This window comes from Corvus kubaryi, unplaced genomic scaffold (genome assembly GCF_017639235.1).
Source record: "Corvus kubaryi isolate FWS band 111438036 unplaced genomic scaffold, C.kubaryi_AGA036_p1.0 37272, whole genome shotgun sequence".
Lineage (NCBI taxonomy): Eukaryota > Metazoa > Chordata > Aves > Passeriformes > Corvidae > Corvus > Corvus kubaryi.
Window position 1 is genome coordinate 2894462 of NW_024581084.1, and position 22811 is coordinate 2917272.

Consider the following 22811-nt stretch of genomic DNA (forward strand, 5'->3'; position numbering starts at 1 on the left):
TCTGCCCCAGCACTCAGGTATGTCTGAGCCCTTCGACGTCGCTCTGCCAGCCAAGCCATGAGGATGGGATCTGCTCCCGGCTCGCACACATAGCACAACCACGGGACAGCAGACATGGCCCTGGGCACAGGAGGAGCCGAGCTGGTGGCCAAGGCCGGCCTGTGGCACAGCCCCAGTGCAGTGTTTGTGAAGTGCCGAGCGAGTCCTGCCTTCCCCCAGACCTGTTTTGGCGCACGCCAGGGTGAGGAGCTGCAGGAACTGAGAGGCATGGGTAGGAACGGGTCTTCAGGAGCTCCCTCTCGGAGTGTAGAGGGCTCAGGATAAGGGGTGCCATGATCCTGCTCACCCCCACAGCACAGAGAGAAAAGCGAAATCCCAGCCAGGCACAGATGCCCGAGGGACAGGAGAGGATTCAGTTCTCCTGGGGATGTCGTTGCCCCCAGAAGTGCCTGTTCCCTGTTGCTGGGGGCATGGGCAATAAACCTGCAGCTCCATTTGGCTGGTGTGCAGTATGGTGCCTTGCTGAAGAGCTGCATCCAGGGATGTGGGTGATCCTTTAGGAGCGGGTCAGCCCCCCAGAGCCCCCGGCTGTGAGGAGCAGGCTGTGCCCAGGTGCGCTGTGCCCAGGCCCCAGTCTGCATCTCCACGCTGTCAGCATTATGCCTGGCATCATGCACAGTGCTCCCGCCCACCCCGGGGAACCCCGGCTGCTGGGAAAAGAATTTCCTCAGGAATCAGCCCGGACCAGAGGGATGGTGAGTGTGCCGGTCCAGGCTGTGGGCATGGCACAGTCCCAGTGACTATTTTGGGGCCGCTATGTGGGGCTGTGGCACACGGGCTGCCAGGAAGTGCCGTGGCCTGCCCAGGCACCCGCTACAGCTATGCAAGGAATGTCCACGCGCACGGGTGGCTGCCCGCCAGGCCCTGCTGAGGCACACCCCTGACTTTAGGGCTCCCGGCAGCACCGGTGACTCCCAGCCCCGTGCCAGTGATGGGGGGGGAGCAGTGCTGTAGGCACAGCAGCCCCCAGCTGGCAGGAGCATCACCTTGCAGAGTATCACCACTCCCATGCAGGATGAGGCAAATGAGAGGATGGGAAAAGAGGGTCCTGGGGGTTTATGAGCACACCCAGCCCTCCTAACAGAGCAAGGGGTTCACAGCACCCCATGGTGGGGCAGAGTGGGAAGCTGCCCCCAGGGACGGCAGCCAGGCTGCCCACAGTGACCCTGTCCAAGTCCCCCCAGCCAGAGCCCAGCCTTCCCATCTCTGTGGGAACAGCCCCAGCTTCTTCGCTTCCCAGAAGGGCCCTGGCATTGCCGACCAAGGGCCTCTTCCCTCACGGTGCTGCAACCCGTGGCTGAGTCGAGAATCCGGGAAGCTCCGCCAGCCCCACGGGTTTCTTGGAATAAAGCCAAGCTCGCGGCAGCAGTGACGCGGCAGCCGGCGGGCAAATCCCTGCTGAAGGTTTCACAAACCTCTCACTGCTCCAGAGCAGCTGAGCGGACTTGGCCCTGCGTTTCGTAAGCAGCCTATCAAGCATGTCCCACAGCCAGTTCCCCTCTGCCCTTCACCAGGGCCAGGGCAGCTGAGCTTCCCCTGGGAGGGTTCCTGGATGGGGAAGATGTTACCAGGGTGATCAGACCCTGACACCGTGTGATGGTGCCAGGAGCCAGACCAGAATTTGCACAAGGCTCCAGAAACAGGGCTGGGACGTTGGGGTCCTGCACCTCTCCACACCCCAGATCTCCTGGGGCTGGGCACCAAGCAGCACCAGCAGAACTCAGTGCAGCTGTAAGCATAGCATGTCCCCAGTGCCATCAGCTCTCCATGCTGTGAAGGTGGCCATGCAGAGCAGGGTGAGAGCACCAGGCCCAGGGAGAGCCTGACAAGGTGCTGGGGTACAGAAGGGTGGTCAGGCAGGGACAGGCTGCTGCCCCACAGCCCCTGCCTGACCACCTGTCCTGCCTCAGCCTGGCCTCCCCATGGGGTGCAGGGTAGCCACCAATGCTTCCCATCACACTGCTGGCTCATTACTGGCACAAGAAGGAAGTGTCCGCTGGGATGGTGAACCTCAACCCTGTTGGGTCAGGGGTGCAGGAAACCTGCTCTGGTGTGTACCAGCCTCTGCAGAGCCAAAACAGGAAACCACTGCAGCCGGTGATTGCTGCGGGCAGCGAGCCCCAGCACAGCAGCAGAGGGCTCGGCCAGCACCACAGCTCTGTTGTGGCTACACCAACCATGCAGAAAACCCAACTGGTCACAGGGAAGCAGGACAGACCCGTGAAGGCTCCCCAGCCCCACACCAGGACCCCAAGGAAGGTGGCAGTGGACCCAGCACCAGAGGTCACTGGGCGGCAGAGCCAGGCAGGGAGCTTGCTGTGAACACACCGACCTTGTGGCACTCCCCTCACGCACTTCTTCCTGCTTGGCTCTGCAGCACCAGGACATTCCCACATCTACCACTACATTTCCCAGTAGAATGCAGGAAAGGGCTGTGCAGCAGCTGGGGACTTACTGTAAATGGCACCACCTGCTCCCTACGTGGCAATTCCTCTGCAGGCCAGGGCCACGGGGACGGTTGGGAACAGGGACTGGGACATCTGCTCCCCGTGTGCTGCCGGGAAGCACAAGCATGAGCTCTGTGGCAGAGCCCAGGGCTGGCACTGGTGGTCCCAGATGCAGGCCCAGGACAAGAGACAGCTGCTTGCGCTGGAGGAGGAGCAGGGCTGCAGCTCTATATCCCCAGAGCCCCTCAGTTCCACAGCTGCCCCTCATCTTGGGCCTCTGCACTCTGTACTGCTTGAAGTCCCTGTCCTGGTAGCAGCTCAGCTGCCGGTGACCTGGCCCCAAGCCTTGGTGGATGGGGGAACCATGGGGGCTGGCTTGGCCCTGGCTCTCCCTGGACCAGGCAGGGCTACTAGCAGGCAGGGAGCAGGGGGTGGCAGCAGGACCCTGTGCCCAGGCCAGGAAGTATTTCGGGTTGCAGCTGAGCCCAGCAGGCTGTGTACATCCCCATGGAAACCCTACTTTGTTGCCGCTTCCCTAGCCAGACCCGCGGCCAGCTCCAGGGAGCCAGCAGCTGCGGATTCCTCACTCCTTCCATCAGCAGCTATGCGAGCTGCTCTGCCCCAGCCCCCCCGGCCTCAGCTCTCTGCTCCCTGGCAGAGACCCGGGCCCAGGGCTATGCTGCTCCTGCACCTGCACTCACAGGGAGCAGTGATGTGCCAACCACTGGCTACGGTCACTCCAGCACGTCACGGGAGGTCCCTGTGGGTGCTCTGGCAGCAGGCTGCCAGCTGCCTGGGGTGTGCTTGCCCAGCACAGTGCAGAGTCCTCAGATGACCCTGGCAGAGCAGCCATGGGCAGGTGCCAAACCCTAGCCCTGGAGCATCCCTTGGCCTCACATCCGTCCTGGCCTCAGCCGCGGCACAGGAGCCAGCAGTGGCAGAGCCACACATGTGGCTGGGGATGGAGCTCCCCAGTGTGGGACCCTGTGTCTGCAATCCAGCTCTGCCCTCCTTGCCTGCCCCCTCCTCACCAGTGCACAATGCTGGAGGGCCTGAAGGTCCCCACCAGCCTGGCAGCCATCAGCAGAGAGCAACTCCAGCCACACCAGCTGGGTGAGGGGTGATGGGTGCCAGTGGCGCCACTTGGGCGACGATGGGGTGTGTGGCTGGCAGAGGGCACAGCTGGAGCAGATGCTCCCCAGAAGGACCCAGGAGCCCTGTCTCAGCATTTAATGAGTGGGAACAGGAGCACTTTACTGTAATTCCAGTAATTACATTGTTCATCCTTGGCAGCCGACACCAGTTGGTGTCCAGCGCCATGGGATCACGATAAGCCACCTGGCAAGGAGGCTTGGCAACACGCTGTGCTGCCGGGCAGCCAGCCAGGGCAGGGCAGGGAAGGGCTGCGGAGCAAGGTGTGAGGTACGGTAAGGGCCCGCCCCGGGAGTTCCCGTCACTGGCACGCAGGTGGCGGCCAGGAGGGCCCGAGTGTCCAGGGTTGACTGCTGAGCCCACACAGCCGGGGATCCCCAGCCCGCTGAGGTCCTGGCAGGATCCTAGCAGCCACCCATCATTGTGGCATCCCCAGAACCCAGCGGTCCTGCTGGGCGCTGAGCTAGAGCTGCCGGCAGTGGGATGTTCCAGCCACACGCACAGTGGGGGTTTGGGACAGCAAGGTGCCAGCAGGCTGGAGGGGAGTCCCCACCCACCAGGTGCAGGAGGGGGCAGGGGAAGGAGAGGAGGCTGCCTGTCACCCCCAAGGACCTGGTGTCCCACCCTGCCAGCACCACTGCAGCTTCCAGGCAGGCAGGTGCTGCCCCTGGGTCTTTCCTGCCATCGCCCACCCACCCCGGCCCAGCTGCGGCATCCCCGGGTGGTCCTCACTGGTGCTCGGGGCCAGTCAGGAGCAGGGACAGTTGGCACCCCAGGGACAGAGTGGGAGCCCTGCTGAGTCATCACTTCACTGTTCTCGTTTTTCCATGGTGCTGTTGTGCATTTGCTGGAAGCCAGCTCAGAGCCATGACTAATCTGTTCTCAAAACAAGCACAAAGCAAGCTCGAGGTTTGTGCAAAGCCACGGGGAGGAGGCGGAATCACAGTGCGGGGCTGAGCTGGGAAGGCAAGATGCTGGAGCAGCTGGGAATGCCCAGCCACGGAGCAGCCCTGCAGGCAGCACCCTCCTGTGTAGGGGGTGGGAACAGCAGAGGTGAGCAGGAGCACTGAGGACCCCCAACTTTCCCTTGCTACAGCGGGGCTGGAAGTGCAGGCAGCGTGCCGGGACAGGCTGCAGCCGGCAGGGCAGGCAGGTGTGGACTATCAGCATGCAGAACCCCATGTGCCATGGCCAGAGTTGGGGCTCTCACATGGGTTGTTTTGCCCTGTGGGGAAGCCACTGGAGGGGGAGGCCAGGGAGGAAGCAGAGGAGTTTGTTCTGGCCAGAACCGGGCATCCATTGATTTGCTGTTATTAAAACCAGAGCTGCTGTCGGGAACTCCACAGCCTGGCTGCCCTCACCTGCTTCCTGGAAAAGGCTGTCCCGTGTGCCCTCACCAGAGGGAGATGGGGCCCCCAAAGCACCTGGCAACAGCAATGGCCTGTACTGCGTTTGGGTGGCAGCCGGGGCACCGAGCCGAGGATTCAGTTTTGCCTTTGGTGCCCACTGCTCTGCTGCCCAGCAGTTGGCTCCCAGTCGGCCACTGTGCCCCTGGCCCTCCTCAGCACCCCCGGTGCTGCCTGCGGTGCTCAGGGCAGCCCTGTCACCCCACAGCGGGTGGCAGGACAGAGCAGTGGCACCCTGCTGAACAGAGTGTTTACTGGAGAGGCAAAGTCATCGCTTCCAGTGGGGGATGAATCACCCCTGTCAGGAATTCTGCCCGGGGGCTTTTCTGTAAGAGCATGGAATTTCAACACTGGCCGCCCGTGCCCTCCCGGGTCCCCCCTTCTTGCACAACCTCTCGCCGGGGTTGCTGTTCCCAGCCCCGGCTTTGCAGCCACAGCAACCCCTGCGGGGCACGGGGGTCCCAGCGCAGGGGGTCCCTGCACACAGTGGGGACAGGGCAGGGACCAGGCCAGGTTCGCAGCGTGGAGCAGCTGCCCACCCACAGAGCTGCGCACCCCGGTGCCCCACAAAGCTGCCCCTGTCGCGAGTGGGTCCCCTGGGACCAAGGGCTCCCCAGTGCCGCCCATGCTCAGCAGTGCCTGTCGCCAGGTTTGGAGCCTCCAGCTGCACTAGCACCCACGAGCGAGCGGGTGTAGACGGAGAGGGGAAGTAGAGAGCTGCAGTGGGGGCTCTGACAGAGCATCTTCCCTCTACTACGACCAGGCACATCCCACCCCCATTAGGGCTGACGGTGTGTGGGGAATGCTGGCAGGGTGGAGGCATGGGGCTGCAGATGGAGGGGCAGCTCCTGGTAGACCCCTGCCAGCTGCCACTGTCACCGTCCTGGTGCTGTCTTGCTGTGGGGGGACACCACTGGCCCAGGGGCTGCCCCACCATGGGCCAGGCTACTGGAGAGAAGGCGAGAAGGGAGCCAGAGCTTTCCCAGCAGACTGTGGTGACCCGAGAAGCCCTGCAGCCACGCTGGGACTGGGGATTCTCTCAGTTTCCACACACAGCAGAAACTCTGTGAGAACTGAGTGAGAGCAGAGGTGTTTCTGGATAAGGGGGAAGCACACTCAGAGCAGGAACTGAAATATCACCTTTGAGACTTGTGGCTCCTCTCAGCCTGGCGCAGCACAGATGGGCTGTGCCGGCTCCCAAACAAACCCCAACAACTTCAACCCCTGCCTTATTTGTTGCATTTTTTCATTACAAACCAGAAGAGTGTCATTTCAATAAAACAGCCTGTATTTTTACCCTCCTTGTCTCAGGGTACAGACAACTGATTTCCGGACAGAAAGGATTTTGGTCTTTTTTGGTAGTACCTCCGTCACAGTGGCAGGACTGGCATGTGGGCCCTTTGCACTGAAGCTGTGGAAGCTGCTTTTATTTTTTGCTTTGCACTTTCTGCCATTCCTGGAAATAGCTGAAGTGGCCGCTCTGACCTGCCTGGTGGGAAGCAGCCACAGCCCCCTTGTCCCACTCAGCCCCTGCCCCTCTGCACCGTGCCAGGATGTTCCACTCCCAGAGGGGCTCCCAGGACACACAAGCTGAAGTCCCATGCACCAAGATCGAGCAGCTCCATCCCAGCCCCACACATCAGCTCCAGGCTGATTTATAGAAATCCAATGGATGGGACTGACGGTGCCTCCTGCCAAACCTCATTAACGGCTGGCCCGGGAGAAGGCAAACAGCTATGCAGCAACAAGGAAATCCTTGTTTAAGCATTTCTGGCTGTGCAAGGCCCTTCACCCCATACCCAGGGGAGAAGGAGGAAGAGGAGGAGGTGAGGAGGAGGTGCAGGCTACAAGCCCCAAGTTGGCACCACCCTGGCAGCCAGGAGAGCCAGGAAGGAGACACAAGGGGACATATCAGGGTCTGCACAGGGAGGGATTCCCCAGAATGGGATGCGAGGTGGGGGAAAGCAGTAAGCTACATGGGCATGATGGGGGCAGAGGGCTCCCACTCTGCTGCAGGACCCTGCCTGCCCCTCAATGCCCCCTGCTCCCACCAACACGAGGTTCCCTGCACAAAGTGCTGGCCATGGGTGCAGTGAGCTCCGGGCACACCAGGCAGCGTGGGAGGCCGTGGGAGTCAGAACCAGTGTGCCTGTCCACAGTGGGCACGGGACACCAGCACAGCTGGCCTGCGGACCTGGCACCAGCAAGCTCCAGAGCAGCATCAGTGACCTGCATCTGCTTGCCCCACGTGTGGCTCAGGATCTATTTCATCATCTGGAGAAAAGCATTTACTGCCAATAAACGGGCTAATTAATTCTCCTCAAAGACCTCTCAATTATTCATCTCGGGCCACAGAGAAAACAATTAGAGCACTTACCTCAGCCCTGCCTCAGCCAGTGTAGCAGCTGGTGGCCGGCAGGGCACGGCGGGGACGGCCCGGCACAGCTCTCGGCACGGACCCCCAGTGCCTGGCCATCCCCGGGTCTGCCCACCCGGCCGGAGCGTCCCTGCGGAGCGCTGGAGCAGGGCTGTGGAGCCGGCACAGCCACCAGTCCTTAGCCGTGATCGGCTCCAGCGCTCTCTCAGGGTACTACCAGAGCTCCCCCAGCACCAGGGCTCTCCCAGGGACCGCCGGCTGCTCCCTCCCCACAGCCCCATGGCAGCCCGCACTGGAGTACCCCGTGCAGAGGGGCTTTTTCCCCGACGGTTCTCCAGCTCCTTGGCCCTTGGGATGTTCCCTCTGCTCCGCAGAACAGGGCCAGCCCCTGTTCAGGTGCACCCTGAGAAGGGAAACCCTCGGCATGGGGGGCACGATGGGCTGGGGGAGCCCTTCCCGGCACGGCCGGAACCCACGGGGGCTGCGGCCACAAAGGCCCTCCGGGGCCAGTCTCTCCCACCTGCTCCCGGTGCGCGGCGGGTCAGGCTGCCCCGCACTGGCGCCTCCGGGACCCCGGGGAGCGGGGCCATCGCCGCCCGGGGCCAGGCGGGCAGAGTCCCCCGCAGGCCCCCGGAGCCGCCGAGCCGGGCCGGGCGAGCAGAACCCGGCGGGTCCCGGGCTCGGAGACGCCCGTCGGGCGGGCAACGCGCCGCCGGCCGAGCCGGGAAGGGTTAAGGGCGGTCGGCGCCCCCCCGGCGCGGAGGCCGGGCCTGTCGGGAAGCCGGGATCTCTGCGGCGGTTTTACTGGAAAAGTCGCTGCCGGTGGAGGGGGGGCACCCGCGGCCTCGCAGGCTGGGGACGGGGCACCGGCCGGGACCACGCGGACACCGGGCTCCGGCTCCGGCACCGGCCCGCGCGGGGCTCCGACGGAGACTCCCCGGAGCAGCCCGCGGCTCCCGCACCGGACACGGCCCCGGCAGCCCCGGGACTGTGTCCGTCGGGGGTCTGTCCCGGGCCGAAGCTCGGCCGGTGCCGTGCGCGAGCGGCGGCCGCCGTGTGCCGCAGCTCGGGATATGTCACCGGCACCGGGACCCCGGGAGTGCGACGGGTGGGGGCCCGACCCGACCCGGCTGAGCCTGGAGCCGGCGCTCCCGGGAATCGCCCTGCCGCTCCCGGCAGCAGGAAACTGCTCGGCTCCGTGGCTCAGCCCCTCGGGGGCGACGGATGGCGGCTGTCCCGGCCCAGGTGGGACCGGGACCCTCCAGAACAGGCAGCGCCGGAGCCGCCCCACTGGGACGAGCCATGGAGCCCAAAGGGCACACAGGGTGAGCACCATGGACAGTGTGGCCGCAGGGCTAAGGCAGCCCGACAGGAAAACACCCCGAGCTCATGGTGAGCATGCTATGGTCTCTGCCAGGTCCTGAGTCAGCCCTTGGCACTCAGCACAAGACCCCCAGGGCATTGCCTGGGCCACTGGCAGCTCCATGGCCGCAGCCGCCGGCTCTGCTGGGAGGCTGGGAGCAGAACCCATTGCCAGCCTTTCCCAGGACAGCCATGTGTGCCAGAGGCAGAGGGCTCAGCTACAGCACCGTGCTCCCCTCATCCTGCAGCCCCTCCTGAGCCTCCTGCAGCCGGGATGTGCCAGGGCTCAGCCCTGGGGACGTGCAGACCAAGCAGCTGGGCCTGGCAGGCCTGGGATGGGGCTGCCGGTGGGGCTGGTAGCAGGGGGGGCCCAGCTCCGGGAATCGGCCCCAGTGGTTGCCAGGCCTGTGGTAGGGAGGGGGGAAACCCGATCCTCCGCGGTGGGATCTGGGCTCCACTCCCGGCTCCCCAGCCAGGCCTCAGCTGCTAATTTTAGCCCTGGGGAGGCACAACTAGAGCAGGAGCTGAGCCCAGCAGGGCAGGGGCTTAGCCCACCACAGGAGCTGGTGTGGGCAGGTGGTGACTGCAGTCCTATGGTGCAGTGTGGTCCTGGGTGAGCCCCCCACTAGTCCCCAGCTGCCAGCCAAGCCCCTGGCCAGGCACTGGCACTGCCCACTCTCTGCCCAGCTCCCGTGGCCTGAGTTCAGCCACTCCACATACAAGGCACAAGCACTTCCATGGGCCCGGTGCTGGCCCCACCAAACCCCACCGTGGCCCTGCTGGGCCCCGTGCAGATGGGGGAGCTCTGTGGGTGCTGGTAGCAAGGGAGGACCCCCAAGGCAGGTCCCAGCCTGAAGTCCCAGGGAAAGGCACAGGGCTGAAAGACAAGGGGCTCTGTGGAAGACACCCACCCATACTGTGAGTCCCCCAGAAGTTGTGGCTGCTGCCCAGTGAAGGAGCCCCTGCTTGGCTGCAGACCCTGACTGGGCTGGGGGGGCTGCCTTTCAGCTTTGGGCACAGCAGGGCAGTCGACCACCCCATCAGGTGCTGTGGGAGTGGACGGGTGAGTGGCTAGGAAGGCTGTGCTGAGGGATGCTCCATCCATCCAGACCTTCCAAGCAGAGAAAGTGGCTCCAAAGCCTGCCCTGCCCTACAGCAGCAGCCCCAGGTGGAGGGGGGGATCCCTGGCCTAGGGCCTCACAGCTGCTCTTCCCCCAGCCCTTCACCTGCAGTGTGACCGGCTGCACTGCCCAGCGCTTACTGGAAGAGGAAGCTGCTGGGAAGGCGGTGTGTGTGGCGGGGCAGCTTTGGGGAGGCTCAGCTGGGCTCAGCAGCCGGCACAGCTCAGCTGTCCATGCTCCCAGGTCCAGGGCCAGTAACGGGAAGCATCTGCTCTCAGTGACGGTAAATCAGATCGGGGAGATTAGAGGCCTTTTTGCCTAATCATGAGCAGCTTGAAGTTGGAGGACAAGTTCCTGGAACAAAGAGGAAATGGAGGCAGTAAATAAAGAAAAACTGTTAACATGTGGCCCTGTGTGTGAAAAACGTTTCATGAAGGACTGTTTATGGCTCACTCATCTGCGGGGCTGACAGCGCGGGGGGGTGACAGGGGATAGTGAGGGAGGGGGCTTCATGGACAAGGGCAGGGGTATGGGCAGAGTGGGCACCAGTGGGGCGGCTGCAGGGGGCTCAGGATAGGGGACCTGGGGAAGCCAAGGCTGGGGGGGCATGTGGCAGAGGGGGGAGAAGGCAGCAGCGTTACAGCAGCCATAGCACAGGCGGCTGGAGCACAGCACACGCGTTAGAGGGCAGGGGCTGGGCAGCATGTGCCCCTGAGGGGAACATGCCCCTTAATGCGCCTGCCCTATTGATCCCCTGCAAATGCTAGGAGAGGTGCTGGGTGCTGCAGAGCTGTGCCCCCCACCGTGGTAGCAGCAGGGAGAATGATCCAGCTGGTCCAGCCCAACGGGGGGAGGTGAGGGGGTCTCGCTACTGCTTTGGGCACATGCCCTCCTGCTGGGGGGCAGTGGGGATTTCTGCAAAGAGGCTGGTGGGTCCCCTCAGAGCAGGCAGGGAGTGCCGAGATCTGTGGAGCTGCCCAAAGATCCCAGAGCACCGCTGCAGCGCCAGCCCACCTGCGGTGCCACTGGACTGCACATCGGCTGCCAGGGAAGGCGCAGCCAGGGCCAGAGCCAATTCCCAGCGGCCAGACGACCCCGTGCCAGCCTTGTTGGCAGGGGGAGCAGCGTGGCGGGAGCAATTCCTGCTCAGCCATGGAAAGACTCTGGAGGATCCCCCTGGCGCTCCCTTCCATCGGATACCCAGGATGGGGATCTTGGCAAAGCGAGGGGCCGTGGGACAGTGCAGGGCCGGGGCAGCCCCCACCCGTGTTCCCAGCGCCAGCGTGTTGGGGGATGGGGGGATTGCAGGGACGGCGCCTCTGCAGGGGCTGCGCCGCCGAGGCGCGGAACGTGCGCGGGGCCCATGCAGGAGCCGCTGCCCTGTTCCTGCCCCGTGTGTCCGGGCCCCATTCCCGGCATGGGCGATCCCACCCCCGCCCGGGAGCGCTTGCGGGGGGCGGTCCCGGCGATGCGGGCGGCGCTGCGGCGGGGGCGGCTGCCGGGCCCGGGGGGGCGCAGCCGCTTGCCGTGGACCTGCGGAGCGACACGGTGGCCCGGCCGTGCGCGGGGATGCGCCGCGCCATAGCCCGCGCCGCCGTGGGCGACGCCGACTACGGGGAGGACCCGGCACTGAACGGTGGGCGGAGGGGACGGGCCTCGCACGGGGTCCCTGTCTGCAAGCCCCCGACCCGGGGGCAGCAGGATGGGGAGGCCGGAGCGGGGCTGCGGGGGCAGCCGGGACCTGTGGGGTCCCCAAGCCCCTGGTCCCCAGGACATCCGTGTCCTCTTGCAGAGCTGCAGCGCCGGGCCGCGGGGACTCTGGGGACGGAATCGGTTCTGTTCGTGCCCACGGCCACCATGGCCAACCTCATCGCCGGTGAGTCCGGGGCTGCACCCGCAGCCCCCCGTGCCCCCAGGCTGTGGGCTGCTGCCCTTGGCCCCCTCCCTCACGGCCCTTCTCTCCCGGTGATATGCCACTGCCAGCGCAGGGGGGCTCAGCTGTTCCTGGGCCAGGACACCCACCTGCACCTCTCCGAGCACGGCGGGGCCGCGCAGCTGCGTGCCGCGGGCAGCCACGGTGGGCACGCAGCGCTGCCGGCAGGGCTCGCAGGGCAGGAGGGCGGCCGCGTGCTGCCCTCCTCTGGCTGCCAGAGCATCTCCTGGATTGTCCCAAGCCACGGGCTGCGACACGAGTGGGGGCTGTACACACCCGATGGAGGGGACAGAGGGGCAGAGGCCTGGAGCCCCCGTGCACCACCACTGTCCCCTGTCAGCTCCAAGCTCTCTCCTGCCCTGGGCACAGGTCGCCGGTGTCCACTCCCAGGCACCGCCAGATCTGCCGAATGGCACATTCGACCTGGACCAGCTGGAGCTGACCATCTGTGAGGCGCACAGCAGCCAGTACCACATGCGTCCTGAGCTCATCTGTCTGGAGAACACGCACATCTCGGCGGGGGGGCCGGGCACCGCCCTTCACCTATCGCAGGCAGGTGAGAGCCCACAGATGGTGCTGGCACAATCCTGCCTGGCATGGGCAGCTGGGCCCTGCACTTGGGGACACTGGAGCTCAGAGCGTGGCTCATGGTGGCACCAGATGCCCCAGGGGTCCCTCCCAAACCAGCTGCCCCTCTGACTCCCAGGTCCGTGGGCTTGCAGACCGTTACGGGCTGCGAGTGCACATGGACGGCGCACGACTGATGAATGCAGCAGTGGCCCAGGGTGTGGAGCCAGCTCAGATTGCCCAGCACTGTGACTGTGTGACCCTCTGCTTCTCCAAGGTCTGCTTGTGTGGGAGGGGTCCCCAAGGCTGGCAGGGACCAGCACAAGCTGCAGCCTGCCCCTTGTTTGCAGGTGTTGGGCTAAGAACACATGTGGCAGGCTGGGCCTGTACCCAGGAGGGGCAGCTGCCCCTGGGACAGCTGGGGTGACCCCGTTGTGGGCTCTGCGGGGCCTGGGTGCCCCGTCTGGTGCAGTGCTGGCAGGGTGCAGGGAGTTTGTCGCTGAGGCCTGGTGTGTGCGGCAGCTGCTGGGCGGGGGGATGCGGCAGGTGGGAGTGCTGGCAGCTGCTGCCCACCTTGGGCTGCAGCACACGGAGGTGATGCTGCGCAGAGACCACAACAATGCCCAGCACTTTGTGGAAGGTACCTCAGGGCCCCTTACTGTGCTGGGATGTAACAGCACACCTGGCACTGCCCAGCAATACCACGGTACTGGTGGCTTGGGCACCGTCCCTAGATGGCCACACTGGGTCTCCAGGCAGGTGAGGATGCTGCTGGGATCCTCACCTGGCTGGAGTGCCAGGATCATGCCATGACTGTCCCCGTGCTGCACTCAGTGACGCTGGTACCACATGGGGGGAGAAAGGGCTCCCCTTCATTCAGAACCTGGAGCAGGGCTGGGGCAGGTAGCCTCTTCCAGATAGCTGGGCAGTGGGCTTGCATCACCTTGGCCTCCCACAGGTATCCATGTGCTGAACTCTCCCCTCTGGTCCATCAACCTGGCAGCGGTGAAGACCAACATTGCAATGGTAAATGTCCAGGGGACCTGGCCCTCCCCTGCTGAGCTCTGCGACCGCCTTTGTGCCATCAGCGCGGAGGTGGCTGAGACCGGGCAGGCTGTCAGCATCTTGCTACTCCCCTGGTCAGCACAGACTGTGCGTGCTGTCTGGCACCGCAACATCTCGGCCGTGACACTGAGCTCACAAGGAGAAAGCTGGAATTTGTGGCCAGGAAGTGCCAGGAGGAATTGGCCTTGGGACTGCATCTGATGCCTCAAGGCACCGGGGGAGCCTGAGCACTCTGCCAGCCCCGCAGCTGCAGCAGTTAAGCAGCCCAAAGGACTGCTGCTGGGAACACATCTGGAGCCCCTTTGTCCTCCAGATGAGTTCCCAGCCATCTGAAACTCAATATCAGCCCTCACAGGCAGCCTGAAAAACCAATGTGAGCCCAGCCTAGTGGAGACCCCAGCTCTCGAGGCAGTCAGTGCACAAAATAAACGTGTTTTGGTGGTCCTGTAGCTGTGTTCTCTCAAATGTGCTCTTTTCCTGGCTCTGCAGCAGGGACATCATCATGGCCACGGTCCCCATGGAGGGACAAATGCTCGTGAGGACATGGAAGCATCTCAGCCACAGGACCAGGGTTGCTGCACAGCAATGCCAAGGTTTGTGTCTGGCCAGGACTGTCCCAGGAGCTCGAGCCCAGCCTGACCCAGATGGCTCTGTCACTCCCATTCCCAGAGGCTTATGTCATTCTGTCCCACAGCGGCAGGTGGACTCCCCAGGCTTCCCCTGTCATGTTCTGGGTCAGCAAGTCCCAGAACTCTGCACTGGAAGAAGGGATTCTCTCAGCAGCAGTTGCACTGGGTGTGCACCCACTGGCTCCCTGGGAAGCACTACCCCAGGCAGCAGTAATTCCCATTTTATTTCATACTGCCAGTGTGCAGTTTAAAGGACACTGAGGGAACAGACTTCATGATCCAGCTGCCCAGACAGAGCCTTGCAGCCCTCAGTCCCTTGCGCTCCAGCGGGCAGGAACACTGCAGGGAAGGGGCACCAGCCTAGGCTGGGCTGAGTGGAGAGGGCACGGTGGAGGTCTGAGACAGTGGTCACCCCATGTTGGAGCGAGGAGGCAGCAGGCAGGGGGATACCAGACGCCTGTTGCCACCACGCAGGTCCACAGTCCCCATCTGTTTACTACTGACATGCCCTTATGCTCTTGAAATCATGTTCAGAATCACCTGGGATGAGGAGCCAAACCCTGTGAGCAGCCCCTGACCCCACACCTCCCTGCAGGGAGGTGGCAGCCAGCCCTAAGCCCACCTGATCTGCCTTGGCACAGCCCTCCTACCTACCTGAGTGAGAATGTAGTTGTCCTCTGACAGCTTCTCAATGATGTCAAAGTGATCCACACCAGCCAGATCCAGCAGAGAGACAGACCAGCCGGCTGCACGCAGGGCCTGTGGAGAGAGCAGTGCTGGCAGGATGAACCCCAAACTCCACCTGCCCTGAACAGAGCAGCAGGAATAATGTCTTGGCAAGGACTGCTGTCCTGCAGTGAGCCAGAAACTGCTCTGGTTCAGCACAGCTCTTCATCCCAGTTGGGCAAGTTGTTGAGGGCTGGCTGGAGCAGTGTCCCCACCAGAGCCAGGCAGGGTGCTGCTCACCTGGCCATGCTCCTGTGACTGCCTGGTGCTCACCTGTCTGTACTCCTGCAACTGCCTGGTGCTCACCTGGCTGTACTCCTGTGATTGCCTGCGAAACTCTGGGGAGTCATGCTGGGCCACAGCCATGAGCACCTCACAGGCTGCTGGCACTGCCGGGGTGACATGTCTCATGGGGCTGTTCCTCTGGGCCACTTCCCTGCAGGAGTCACCCCGGTGGCAGCTGATGCAGCCCTTCACTCCAGGAGCACCCGTGCCCTCAGCTGGACTCACCAGCTGGGGCAGGCATAGGAGCAGAGTGGCTGCAGAGCCACTGACGTTCGGCTGCCTGTGCTCTGCCCCCATGGCTGTCCCCACAGCATGTGGGCTCACCGGCTCATGTTAAGAACATCATTCACATAGGTGTGCAGGATGGGCTCCAGGTCGTACACGCCGCTCACCAGCACCGCTCCTGGAGGCAGAGGCACTGGCAGGTGAGGAGCTGCACCCTGGGTGGCTCCCACAGCCCTGGGGACCTCATAATCAGCTGGGGCTCCACAGCCCCGCAGCCTTGTCCCAGGTGTGGAGATCAGTTCCCCTCCAGCCCCTGTTCTGGGACATGGCAGCACTACCTTTGATTTCTGGCACCTCTTGGAATTCTGTCCAGTCTGTGGACAGCACCATGGCCGCCAGGTGGGCCCCTGCTGAGTGTCCGCACAAGTAAACGCCTCTGAAAGGAGGAAGCAGTGAGCCAGCAGGAGAGAGTGACTGAGACGGACACCTAGAGACACTTTGCTCTGTGCAGAGGAGGCGGCACAGCCCAAATGTGTCAGCTCAGATGTTTCCCAATCCATCAGCTGCTGCCTTGTGCAGTGACAGGGGATTGTGGCCACAGGCACTGCCCAGTGCTTGGACCAAGGCGCCAAAGCCTTTGCCCCACCGCAGGCCTTGTTTGCCCCCAGCCACTCTCACGAACCAACCCCCGAGCCGGGAGCTGCCCACCTGATCCTGGGGTACTGCTCCACCAGGAAGACGAGGCTGCGGCGCACCTGCTGCACCATGGCGTCCATGTGGCCTAGGCAGAGGGCAAAGGGCAGGGTTGGAGGGCACCGGGCTGCACAGGCAGCTGCAGCCTCTGCAGGACAGCACCTACCTTCAGGGGCTGTGTCGTACCCCACCGCCACCACTGCCACCCCCTGCGACACCAGCGGCGGGGCTGCAAAGCCCGAGTCGTCCTTACTGGTGGAGAGAGATGCTGACAGGCTGTGGGTGCCGGGGGCTGCAAGGCCAACTGGGGACTGGCCAGACCCCATGTACACAGAGCAAGTCCCAGAGTCAGGAGAAGGGGTCAGTAAGAGTTGGTGAGGGGGTCCCTTTCCGAGGAATCCCTCACTGACAGCCCACCTTACCTCAAGCACTGCCAGTATCCGCCATGGATGTAGACCAGAACCGGGAAGGCTGTGCAGCACAGTGGGGGATCAGCAGGGTGTCCACCCTGCCCACTCCCGGCCCCGCCATCCCCGTCACTGACTTTCACAAGGGTCCGTGGGAAAATAGATGTCCAGCTTCTCCCCGTCCCCGTTGCCATAGGGGACGTGCAGCAAGGTCTGCGCGCTGGCCCGGGCCCGTTCGGTTCCTGCGGGGGAAGGCGGTGGAGCACGGGGCCGTGGCACCGAGCGCAGCCCCTCTCCCGGTGCCCCACGTTCCCCACCTGCCGCCGTCACCGCGAGGTGGGCGCCGATGATGGTGTCCCGGTCGAGGCGGGGGGACCAGCGACTGGGAGAGTACTGGTCCTCCAGCGCCTGCGGGGAGGCAACGGGGCTGCGGCGGGGGCAGCGCCGCCGGGGCGGCGGGGTCCAGGGGAAAGTCCCTACCCCGCCGCTCGGACGAGAACCGCGCTCTGCCCACCCTCGAGCCCTGCCTCGGGGCCCCTACCTCCATGGACATATCCCGCCACCCGCCCATGCTGCGGCCGCTCCGGTGCCGCTCCCGGTGCGGGGCCAGGCGGGGGCGGGGCCAGGCGGGGGCGGGGCCAGCCCGCTCCCATTGGCCGCCCCGGAGGCGAGGCCCGAGCGCGGGGGCGGGGCCGGAGCGCGGGGCGCGGCAGGGCCCGGGGGCGGGGCCGCCCCCCATTGGCCACTCGGGATCGGGGGCGGAGCCGCCGGGCAGAGGAAAATAAAAATTTTGGCGCCCTTGACCCCATTGGGCAGCGCTGCCGCGCGCCGGCGCAGCCCCTTTCGCGATTGGCTAGCGCGGCGGCGTGTGGGTGCGAGGCCTCCTCCGATTGGCTGGCGCGTCCGCACCGGAGCGGCGCGCGCGGGCTCGGGCCGGCAGTCCGCCATGAACTGTCTGACGGTGCCCGGTGTCCACCCCGGCTCCCCCAGCCGGCCCCGCGGGCAGATACAGGTAGGCACCGCTGCTGTGTATCGGGCTGGGGGATAGATACGGGGACGGTACTGCCCCGGGCACGGCCTGGGAGGCGAATATAGGTGCCGCCCCAGGTCACCGGGCTGAGGGGGCTGCGGGGCCAGGGGGCTGCACCGGCACTGGGTGGAGCCGGGGCTTCCCGTTGATCCGCTGTTCTGACCCCACCGTTCTGCCCCTAGGTGATCTTCGGACCCATGTTCTCCGGAAAGAGGTAGGCCCGGAGCGGGGGGCGCAGGGCGGGGCCCGGGGTCACGGGAATGCGGCGGGCCGAGGCTGAGGCCCGCTGACACCGTGTCTTGCAGCACGGAGCTCATGCGGCGAGTGCGACGGTTCCAGCTCGCCCAGTACCGGTGCCTGCTGGTGAAGTATGCCAAGGACACGCGCTACAGCTCTTCCGGGGTCTCCACACATGACAAGTGCGTTCCCAGGGCAGGAGGACACCCCATTTCCACGGGGCTGCCTGGCCTGTCCAGCTCACTCCTTCCCTGCCCACAGGAGTACCATGGAGGCCCTGCCCGCCGGGCTCCTCCAGGACGTTTACCAGGAGGCGCTGGGTGCTGCCGTCATCGGCATCGATGAGGGACAGTTCGTAAGTCCATGGCTGGGGTGTGTTGGCTGGGCTCTGCGGGACACAGAATCCTCCGTACACCCTATGCAGACCAAGGTCTGTGTCCTTTGCAGGAGGGGGTGGGAAGTAATGCCCTGGGGCAGTTTGATCCATGTAGCCTGTGCTTGTAGTCAAACTCTCCTTCCCTATAGTCCCTGCAGACAGAGGACGGTGGGACTGGAGCTCATTTCACAGACGGGGCACATGGCTCTGATTTTCCTTGTTCCTGGTGCTGCTGTCTGGGCATGCACTGTGGGATCTGGAGCCAAGTGCTGCCCTCCATCCCTCTTTATGTTGTGCCTGTACCCCCTCCAGTTCCCAGACATTGTGGAGTTCTGTGAGACAATGGCCAATGCTGGGAAAACCGTCATTGTTGCTGCTCTGGATGGGACTTTCCAGAGAAAGGTAAAACAGTCATTTTGGTACAGCAGCTGCTTTGGGACCCTCGTGGAACCCACCCAGCAACATCTTCTTGCTGTCTTGCACAGGCCTTTGGGAGCATCCTGAACCTGGTGCCACTGGCAGAGAGCGTGGTGAAGCTGAACGCTGTGTGCATGGAGTGCTTCCGGGAGGCCTCCTACACCAAGAGGCTGGGAGCAGAGCGGGAGGTGAGTCCCCTTGGAACAGAAACTGTTTCACCTTGCCAGTCCTGCTGGTACAGAGACTCCCTCTGGGGAGCTGGGCTCCACAGTCACTCTCCAAATTTCCCTGCCAGGTTGAAGTGATTGGAGGAGCTGACAAGTACCACTCCGTGTGCCGAGCCTGCTACTTCCGAAAGCGACCCCAGCAGGCTGGGCCAGAGAACAAAGAGAACGTGCCTCTGGGCCTGAGGCAGCTGGAGACAGCTGCACCTCAAAAAATCTTCACTTGACTGCTGGGAAAACGGAGGGGAAGGGAGCTCAGTGCTGTGGCTCCCAGGCACCGGCTCTGCCTCTCTCTACTTTAGCAAACTGTTCAGTGCCTCAGCCCTCCCTACCCAACCTCCGCTGCTCCCCACACCAAGCACCACAACTGAGGATCTACCAGGCCTGATGCTGGGGGAAGCTGAAGCAAAAGCCTGGCTAGAGTGAGTTCCCATCTCAGAACAAGGAGAGGGACGAACACAGTTACTGATGCTGCCACACGCAGGCCCTGGGGCACTGCACGTCAAGCCAGGCCACAGTGCTTCCGCCGCTCGCTGTGGCTCTGGCCAGCTCTCCCTGTGGTCTATGCGTGCTCAGGCTGGCACTGGTGCCTGTGAATGCAGCCCTTCTGTCTCGTGCACTGTTGCTAAATTCCAGGTTTCTCAAGACAATGTACAGCCATTAGTATTTTAAATGCAATTTTTAGTTTCCTTTCCTAACAGCCTGAGGTAACTTGTCCATTGTCACAGAGCTGTGGCACAGCTTTTAAACTGACATGTGGCAGCCCAGCCCTGGGCAGGCCCTCGACCTCTCTGCCAGCACACTCGCTTGTGTTACTGCCTTGTCAATTATTGAAACACAAGAAGGTGAAGGAAGGCCAGTCAGCCTAGCAGCTGACTCTTCTGAGGTGTTGAACTTCAAAGGGCTGTGTTCTAGCAGGCTGTGACAGAGTCCTTTGGAGAAACTGGTCCCAGGGAGAGCCTCCTCCAAATTCAGGGCAGTTTTTCTCAGGTTCAAGGCTGGTGCTGCAACTTTGGTGCTATGTTACCTGTGAGGGGTTTGGAGGCTCAGAGTTTCATCTATCAAGATTTGGACGATTATTCCAGGGAAGATCCAGCTGCTTGGCAAAGGGGCTCTCCTCTGAGGAGCTGCTTCTCCACCCTAGTCATGTCTCTTGCTCCCTCCTCAGCTTTCCAGAATTCTCAAGGCTGACTCTTACTCTGCTCTAAGCTGACTGAAGGATCCTCTTCCCTCTTTGTTTGACTGAGATTCTGGAATGTTGTTGCTTCCTTATTCCCTGTAAAAGTGGTTTTTCCTGGAAGCCAGCATCCACAGGCTCTAAGCAGTAGCTCTTTGCCCAGGCCAGACCTCTGCATCCGAGTGCAGGGTTGCTGTTTGCCTGTCTCCTGGAAGGCTCCAAGAGCTGCCTGAACTCCCCCTGCTGCCCCCACATTACAGGTGAGAATAATTGTACTCACAAGCGCTCGATTGCCAGCCCTGGGCTTTTCCCCCAGGGCTGAGGAAAGTGGTGCTGCTGCTGCTGCTTTAGGTTAATAAATAACTTAATGAACCTGTGTGTGTGTGTGTTTTCTACCAGAGCATTCTGCTAGGTCTTCCTGGCCCTGACCAGTGAGACAGCGTGGGCTGGTCACGGCAGCGGTCACAGGGCGCAAGGGCTGCACACAGGCCTGGTGTTGGAGCTCTGCTCAGACCAGGGAGCACGAGGAGGGTGGCCTAAAAATAGCCACCAGCATGAGTGTGCTGTTTGCAGTGCAGCAGTTGGCAGGGGCTGCACTGCCCCACCTGGCACCCCCAGCTCTCAACGGGGAGAAGGCAGGAGCCTTTTCTGCTCCCCCAGAGACAAAAGGCACATGACGGCTCACATGGTGGCTTGGTGAAAAAGTTTATTCCAAGCATACAGTGACAACTGCTGGAACACTGGCCCCAGCAGTGACAGCCCACATGGCTGCTGGGAACAGCTTTACCACAGCACAGCAGCAAACACAACCTGAGACAACGGCCCCACAGGCAGCTGGTGTGGCCGGAGGGAGCCGTGGGCAGGGTGCAGGAGCATAGCCTTGCAGCAGCAAGGGCAGCACTCAGGGGGAGGCATGCAAGGGAAAGAAAGTGCTCCAGCACTTTCCTCAGCTGGAGCAGCCATGGCCCTGCTGAGGGATCTCAGCACTCACTGCTCCCACAGATCCCAAGCCGCATCATCCAAGCACCAGCAGCTGTAGTGCAGGCTGGAGGAAGGCACAGCACGGCATTAGAGGCAAGAGAAAAGGGGGCTTTGGCAATAGCTCACCCAGAAGCAGTCAGTGGGGGAAGGCACAGGAAGCCAGCACAGGCAGGAGCTGGGCCTGGCTGTGCTATGGCAGTGAGAGACGGCACTTGGGGGAACGCAGCCAGCAGGGCTGAAAGGCACTGGAGATAGGATGGACCAGGGCAACAGTCACAGGGGCAGAGCCTAGCCAGGTTCAGGGGCTGTGAACCACACCCCACCACCAAGGCACCACAGCAAAAGCAGAGGTTCATCCATGCCAGGGCCGCCCACACACCCAACTTCCCTCAGCTGCAGTGTTCACCCAGCAGCTGCAAATCATCGTGTGCCAAATCACCCACGGCACACTGGCCTCTGGACCCTCCAGTGAGGATCTCAGCTCCAGGACCAGGCCCAGGCCCCTCCTACACCCCATGAGGAGGCCCAGTCACCTTCAAACAAAGCAGCCATCACCCTCCTGCCCCACTGTCCCCTCCAAGTCACAGATCCCTCCCTCCCACCCCACGGAAGGAATTGCACTGGTACAGCCGTCCCGCGGGTGCCAGCCAGGGCTCAGTACACTGGTGGTGGCTGATACCCCTCTGGGGCTTCCGCTGTGTGTGTGAAGGGTGGCTGCTGGTAGCTCTCATGGCTGATGTTGGGATAGCTGGAGTAGGGAGTCGAAACCTCCGGGCTGGGGTCGGCATAGCTTTGAGCAAAGTCCTCCACCCCCATTTTGTACCTCTTGTAAGCGAAGGTGAGCAGGAGTCCCTGCAGAGAGAAGGGGGCAACAGCATTAAGGCCATTCCAGGCTGTGGAATGCAGGGGGCCCCTTTGTGCTCCCCTCAAGTGGGGCAGGGTGGTTCACTTACCCAGGAGAAGACAGAGAAGAAGCTGAAGGTGATGGCAGCGCGGGCAGAGTCCGCCCCGATGTACACATCCTCGGCCCGTGTCCAGGACCACTGGTTGGTCAAGAAACAGAAGCCGATGAACCATAGGAAGGTCCAGAGACCTGTGGGGGGAAGTGGCATGAGGGCCAGGGCTGGTTCTGCTGCTTCTGGGCAGTCCCAGGGCCAGACCCAGCTCCACCGTGCAGGCTGGCTCAGGCACCCGGCCAGGGGCAGCCACTCCTCGAGGCACTCAGCAGAAGCAGCAGCGCGTGGCCCGCGGGCAGCACGCCAGACGGGAGTGACTCCCTTCGCCAGGCACCGGCAGCCACGTCACGGGACAAGGCGGCCATTGTGGCAGCGACAGGAGGCACAGCCCTGCCCCGCGCCCCTGGTACCTGAGAAGCCGAGGTCGGCCAGGACCAGGTACTTGCGGTCGGTAGTGTTGCTGATCTGGGGGAAGTAGACGTCCACCATGAAGAAGAAGATGCAGGCGAGGAAGGCGAGGACGCCGATGCCGATGCCGTAGCGACAGGCGTCCTCGTTGTGGTTGAAGATGCAGAAGAGCGTGGGGTCCTCGGCCCCGCTCGTGTAGCCATCCCCGATCAGGCAGGCGAACACGATCAAGGCGAAGACCTGCGGGGCGGAGCCGATGTCCGGTGGGCGGCACCGAAGCCGGGGGGGCCCTCTTCGGGGGCTGCCCGTCCCGGCGGGCGAGGGGCACCGGCTTGCGGCAGGGGGACGCCGTCCCGGCGGGGCTCTCCCGTCGCGTCCCGCCCCGACTCACCGCGCTGACGATCCGCGCCAGCACCTGCGGCTGCTGCACGAAGCGGACCAGGTCGAAGGCACCGCCGGCCTTGGCCGCCCCGTAGGCGCCTCCGCCGCCCTCCATCGCGCTCCGCCGCCGCTCCTGCGCGGCACCGCCCCGGGAGGGCCGGCCCTGGCG

The 22811-nt window shown here is 63.5% G+C and overlaps 4 protein-coding genes across 7 annotated transcripts; 2 read left to right on the plus strand and 2 right to left on the minus strand.

The window, feature by feature from the left end:
* Nucleotides 1-10134: 10134 nt before the first annotated feature.
* Nucleotides 10135-17070, minus strand: AFMID (arylformamidase). 4 transcript variants are annotated; one of them, XM_042025626.1, is made up of 11 exons: nucleotides 16997-17070; nucleotides 16773-16863; nucleotides 16593-16697; nucleotides 16471-16519; nucleotides 16215-16300; nucleotides 16064-16136; nucleotides 15694-15791; nucleotides 15455-15533; nucleotides 15152-15281; nucleotides 14774-14878; nucleotides 10159-10279 (listed from the first exon to the last, which is right to left on the minus strand). In XM_042025626.1, the coding sequence occupies exons 1-11, from the start codon at nucleotides 17024-17026 to the stop codon at nucleotides 10244-10246; spliced, it is 882 nt and encodes a 293-aa protein (XP_041881560.1). In that variant the 5' UTR covers nucleotides 17027-17070; the 3' UTR covers nucleotides 10159-10243. The 4 variants fall into 4 exon arrangements, with proteins under 4 accessions (XP_041881563.1, XP_041881560.1, XP_041881561.1 ...); XM_042025627.1 differs by lacking the exon at nucleotides 10159-10279 and adding an exon at nucleotides 14326-14659 and having other exon boundaries at nucleotides 16997-17062; XM_042025629.1 differs by lacking the exon at nucleotides 15152-15281 and having other exon boundaries at nucleotides 10135-10279; nucleotides 16997-17062.
* On the plus strand, nucleotides 10969-13939 carry LOC121663413 (probable low-specificity L-threonine aldolase 2). Its single transcript, XM_042025632.1, is given in 9 exon segments — nucleotides 10969-11561; nucleotides 11718-11798; nucleotides 11889-11986; nucleotides 12228-12377; nucleotides 12379-12414; nucleotides 12565-12701; nucleotides 12872-13065; nucleotides 13384-13605; nucleotides 13608-13939. Coding segments are annotated over 9 exon segments (1512 nt in total). The 5' UTR covers nucleotides 10969-11077; the 3' UTR covers nucleotides 13718-13939.
* A 290-nt stretch (nucleotides 17071-17360) lies between the features above and the next one.
* Nucleotides 17361-20288, plus strand: TK1 (thymidine kinase 1). Its single transcript, XM_042025633.1, has 7 exons — nucleotides 17361-17467; nucleotides 17668-17699; nucleotides 17791-17904; nucleotides 17984-18077; nucleotides 18411-18500; nucleotides 18584-18703; nucleotides 18811-20288. Exons 1-7 carry the CDS (start codon nucleotides 17402-17404, stop codon nucleotides 18964-18966), a joined length of 672 nt encoding a protein of 223 aa, XP_041881567.1. The 5' UTR covers nucleotides 17361-17401; the 3' UTR covers nucleotides 18967-20288.
* A 314-nt stretch (nucleotides 20289-20602) lies between these two features.
* SYNGR2 (synaptogyrin 2) lies at nucleotides 20603-22791 on the minus strand. Its single transcript, XM_042025651.1, has 4 exons — nucleotides 22653-22791; nucleotides 22264-22501; nucleotides 21851-21990; nucleotides 20603-21749 (listed from the first exon to the last, which is right to left on the minus strand). The coding sequence occupies exons 1-4, from the start codon at nucleotides 22755-22757 to the stop codon at nucleotides 21552-21554; spliced, it is 681 nt and encodes a 226-aa protein (XP_041881585.1). The 5' UTR covers nucleotides 22758-22791; the 3' UTR covers nucleotides 20603-21551.
* Between the last annotated feature and the right edge of the window lie 20 nt (nucleotides 22792-22811).

Coding starts and splice junctions, on each gene's coding strand:
- AFMID (XM_042025626.1), bottom strand. CDS start 17,026: ATGGGCGGGTGGCGGGATATGTCCATGGAG. Junction 15,534..15,693: donor AGAGGTGCCAGAAATCAAAG/GTAGTGCTGCCA, acceptor CTCTGCCTCCAG/GAGCGGTGCTGGTGAGCGGC. Junction 14,879..15,151: donor AATCACAGGAGTACAGCCAG/GTGAGCACCAGG, acceptor CTCTCTCCACAG/GCCCTGCGTGCAGCCGGCTG.
- TK1 (XM_042025633.1), top strand. CDS start 17,402: ATGAACTGTCTGACGGTGCCCGGTGTCCACCCCGGCTCCCCCAGCCGG. Junction 17,700..17,790: donor CCCATGTTCTCCGGAAAGAG/GTAGGCCCGGAG, acceptor CGTGTCTTGCAG/CACGGAGCTCATGCGGCGAG. Junction 18,704..18,810: donor GGCTGGGAGCAGAGCGGGAG/GTGAGTCCCCTT, acceptor TTTCCCTGCCAG/GTTGAAGTGATTGGAGGAGC.
- SYNGR2 (XM_042025651.1), bottom strand. CDS start 22,757: ATGGAGGGCGGCGGAGGCGCCTACGGGGCGGCCAAGGCCGGCGGTGCC. Junction 21,991..22,263: donor GGCCGACCTCGGCTTCTCAG/GTACCAGGGGCG, acceptor TTCCCCCCACAG/GTCTCTGGACCTTCCTATGG. Junction 21,750..21,850: donor TCTTCTCTGTCTTCTCCTGG/GTAAGTGAACCA, acceptor TTCTCTCTGCAG/GGACTCCTGCTCACCTTCGC.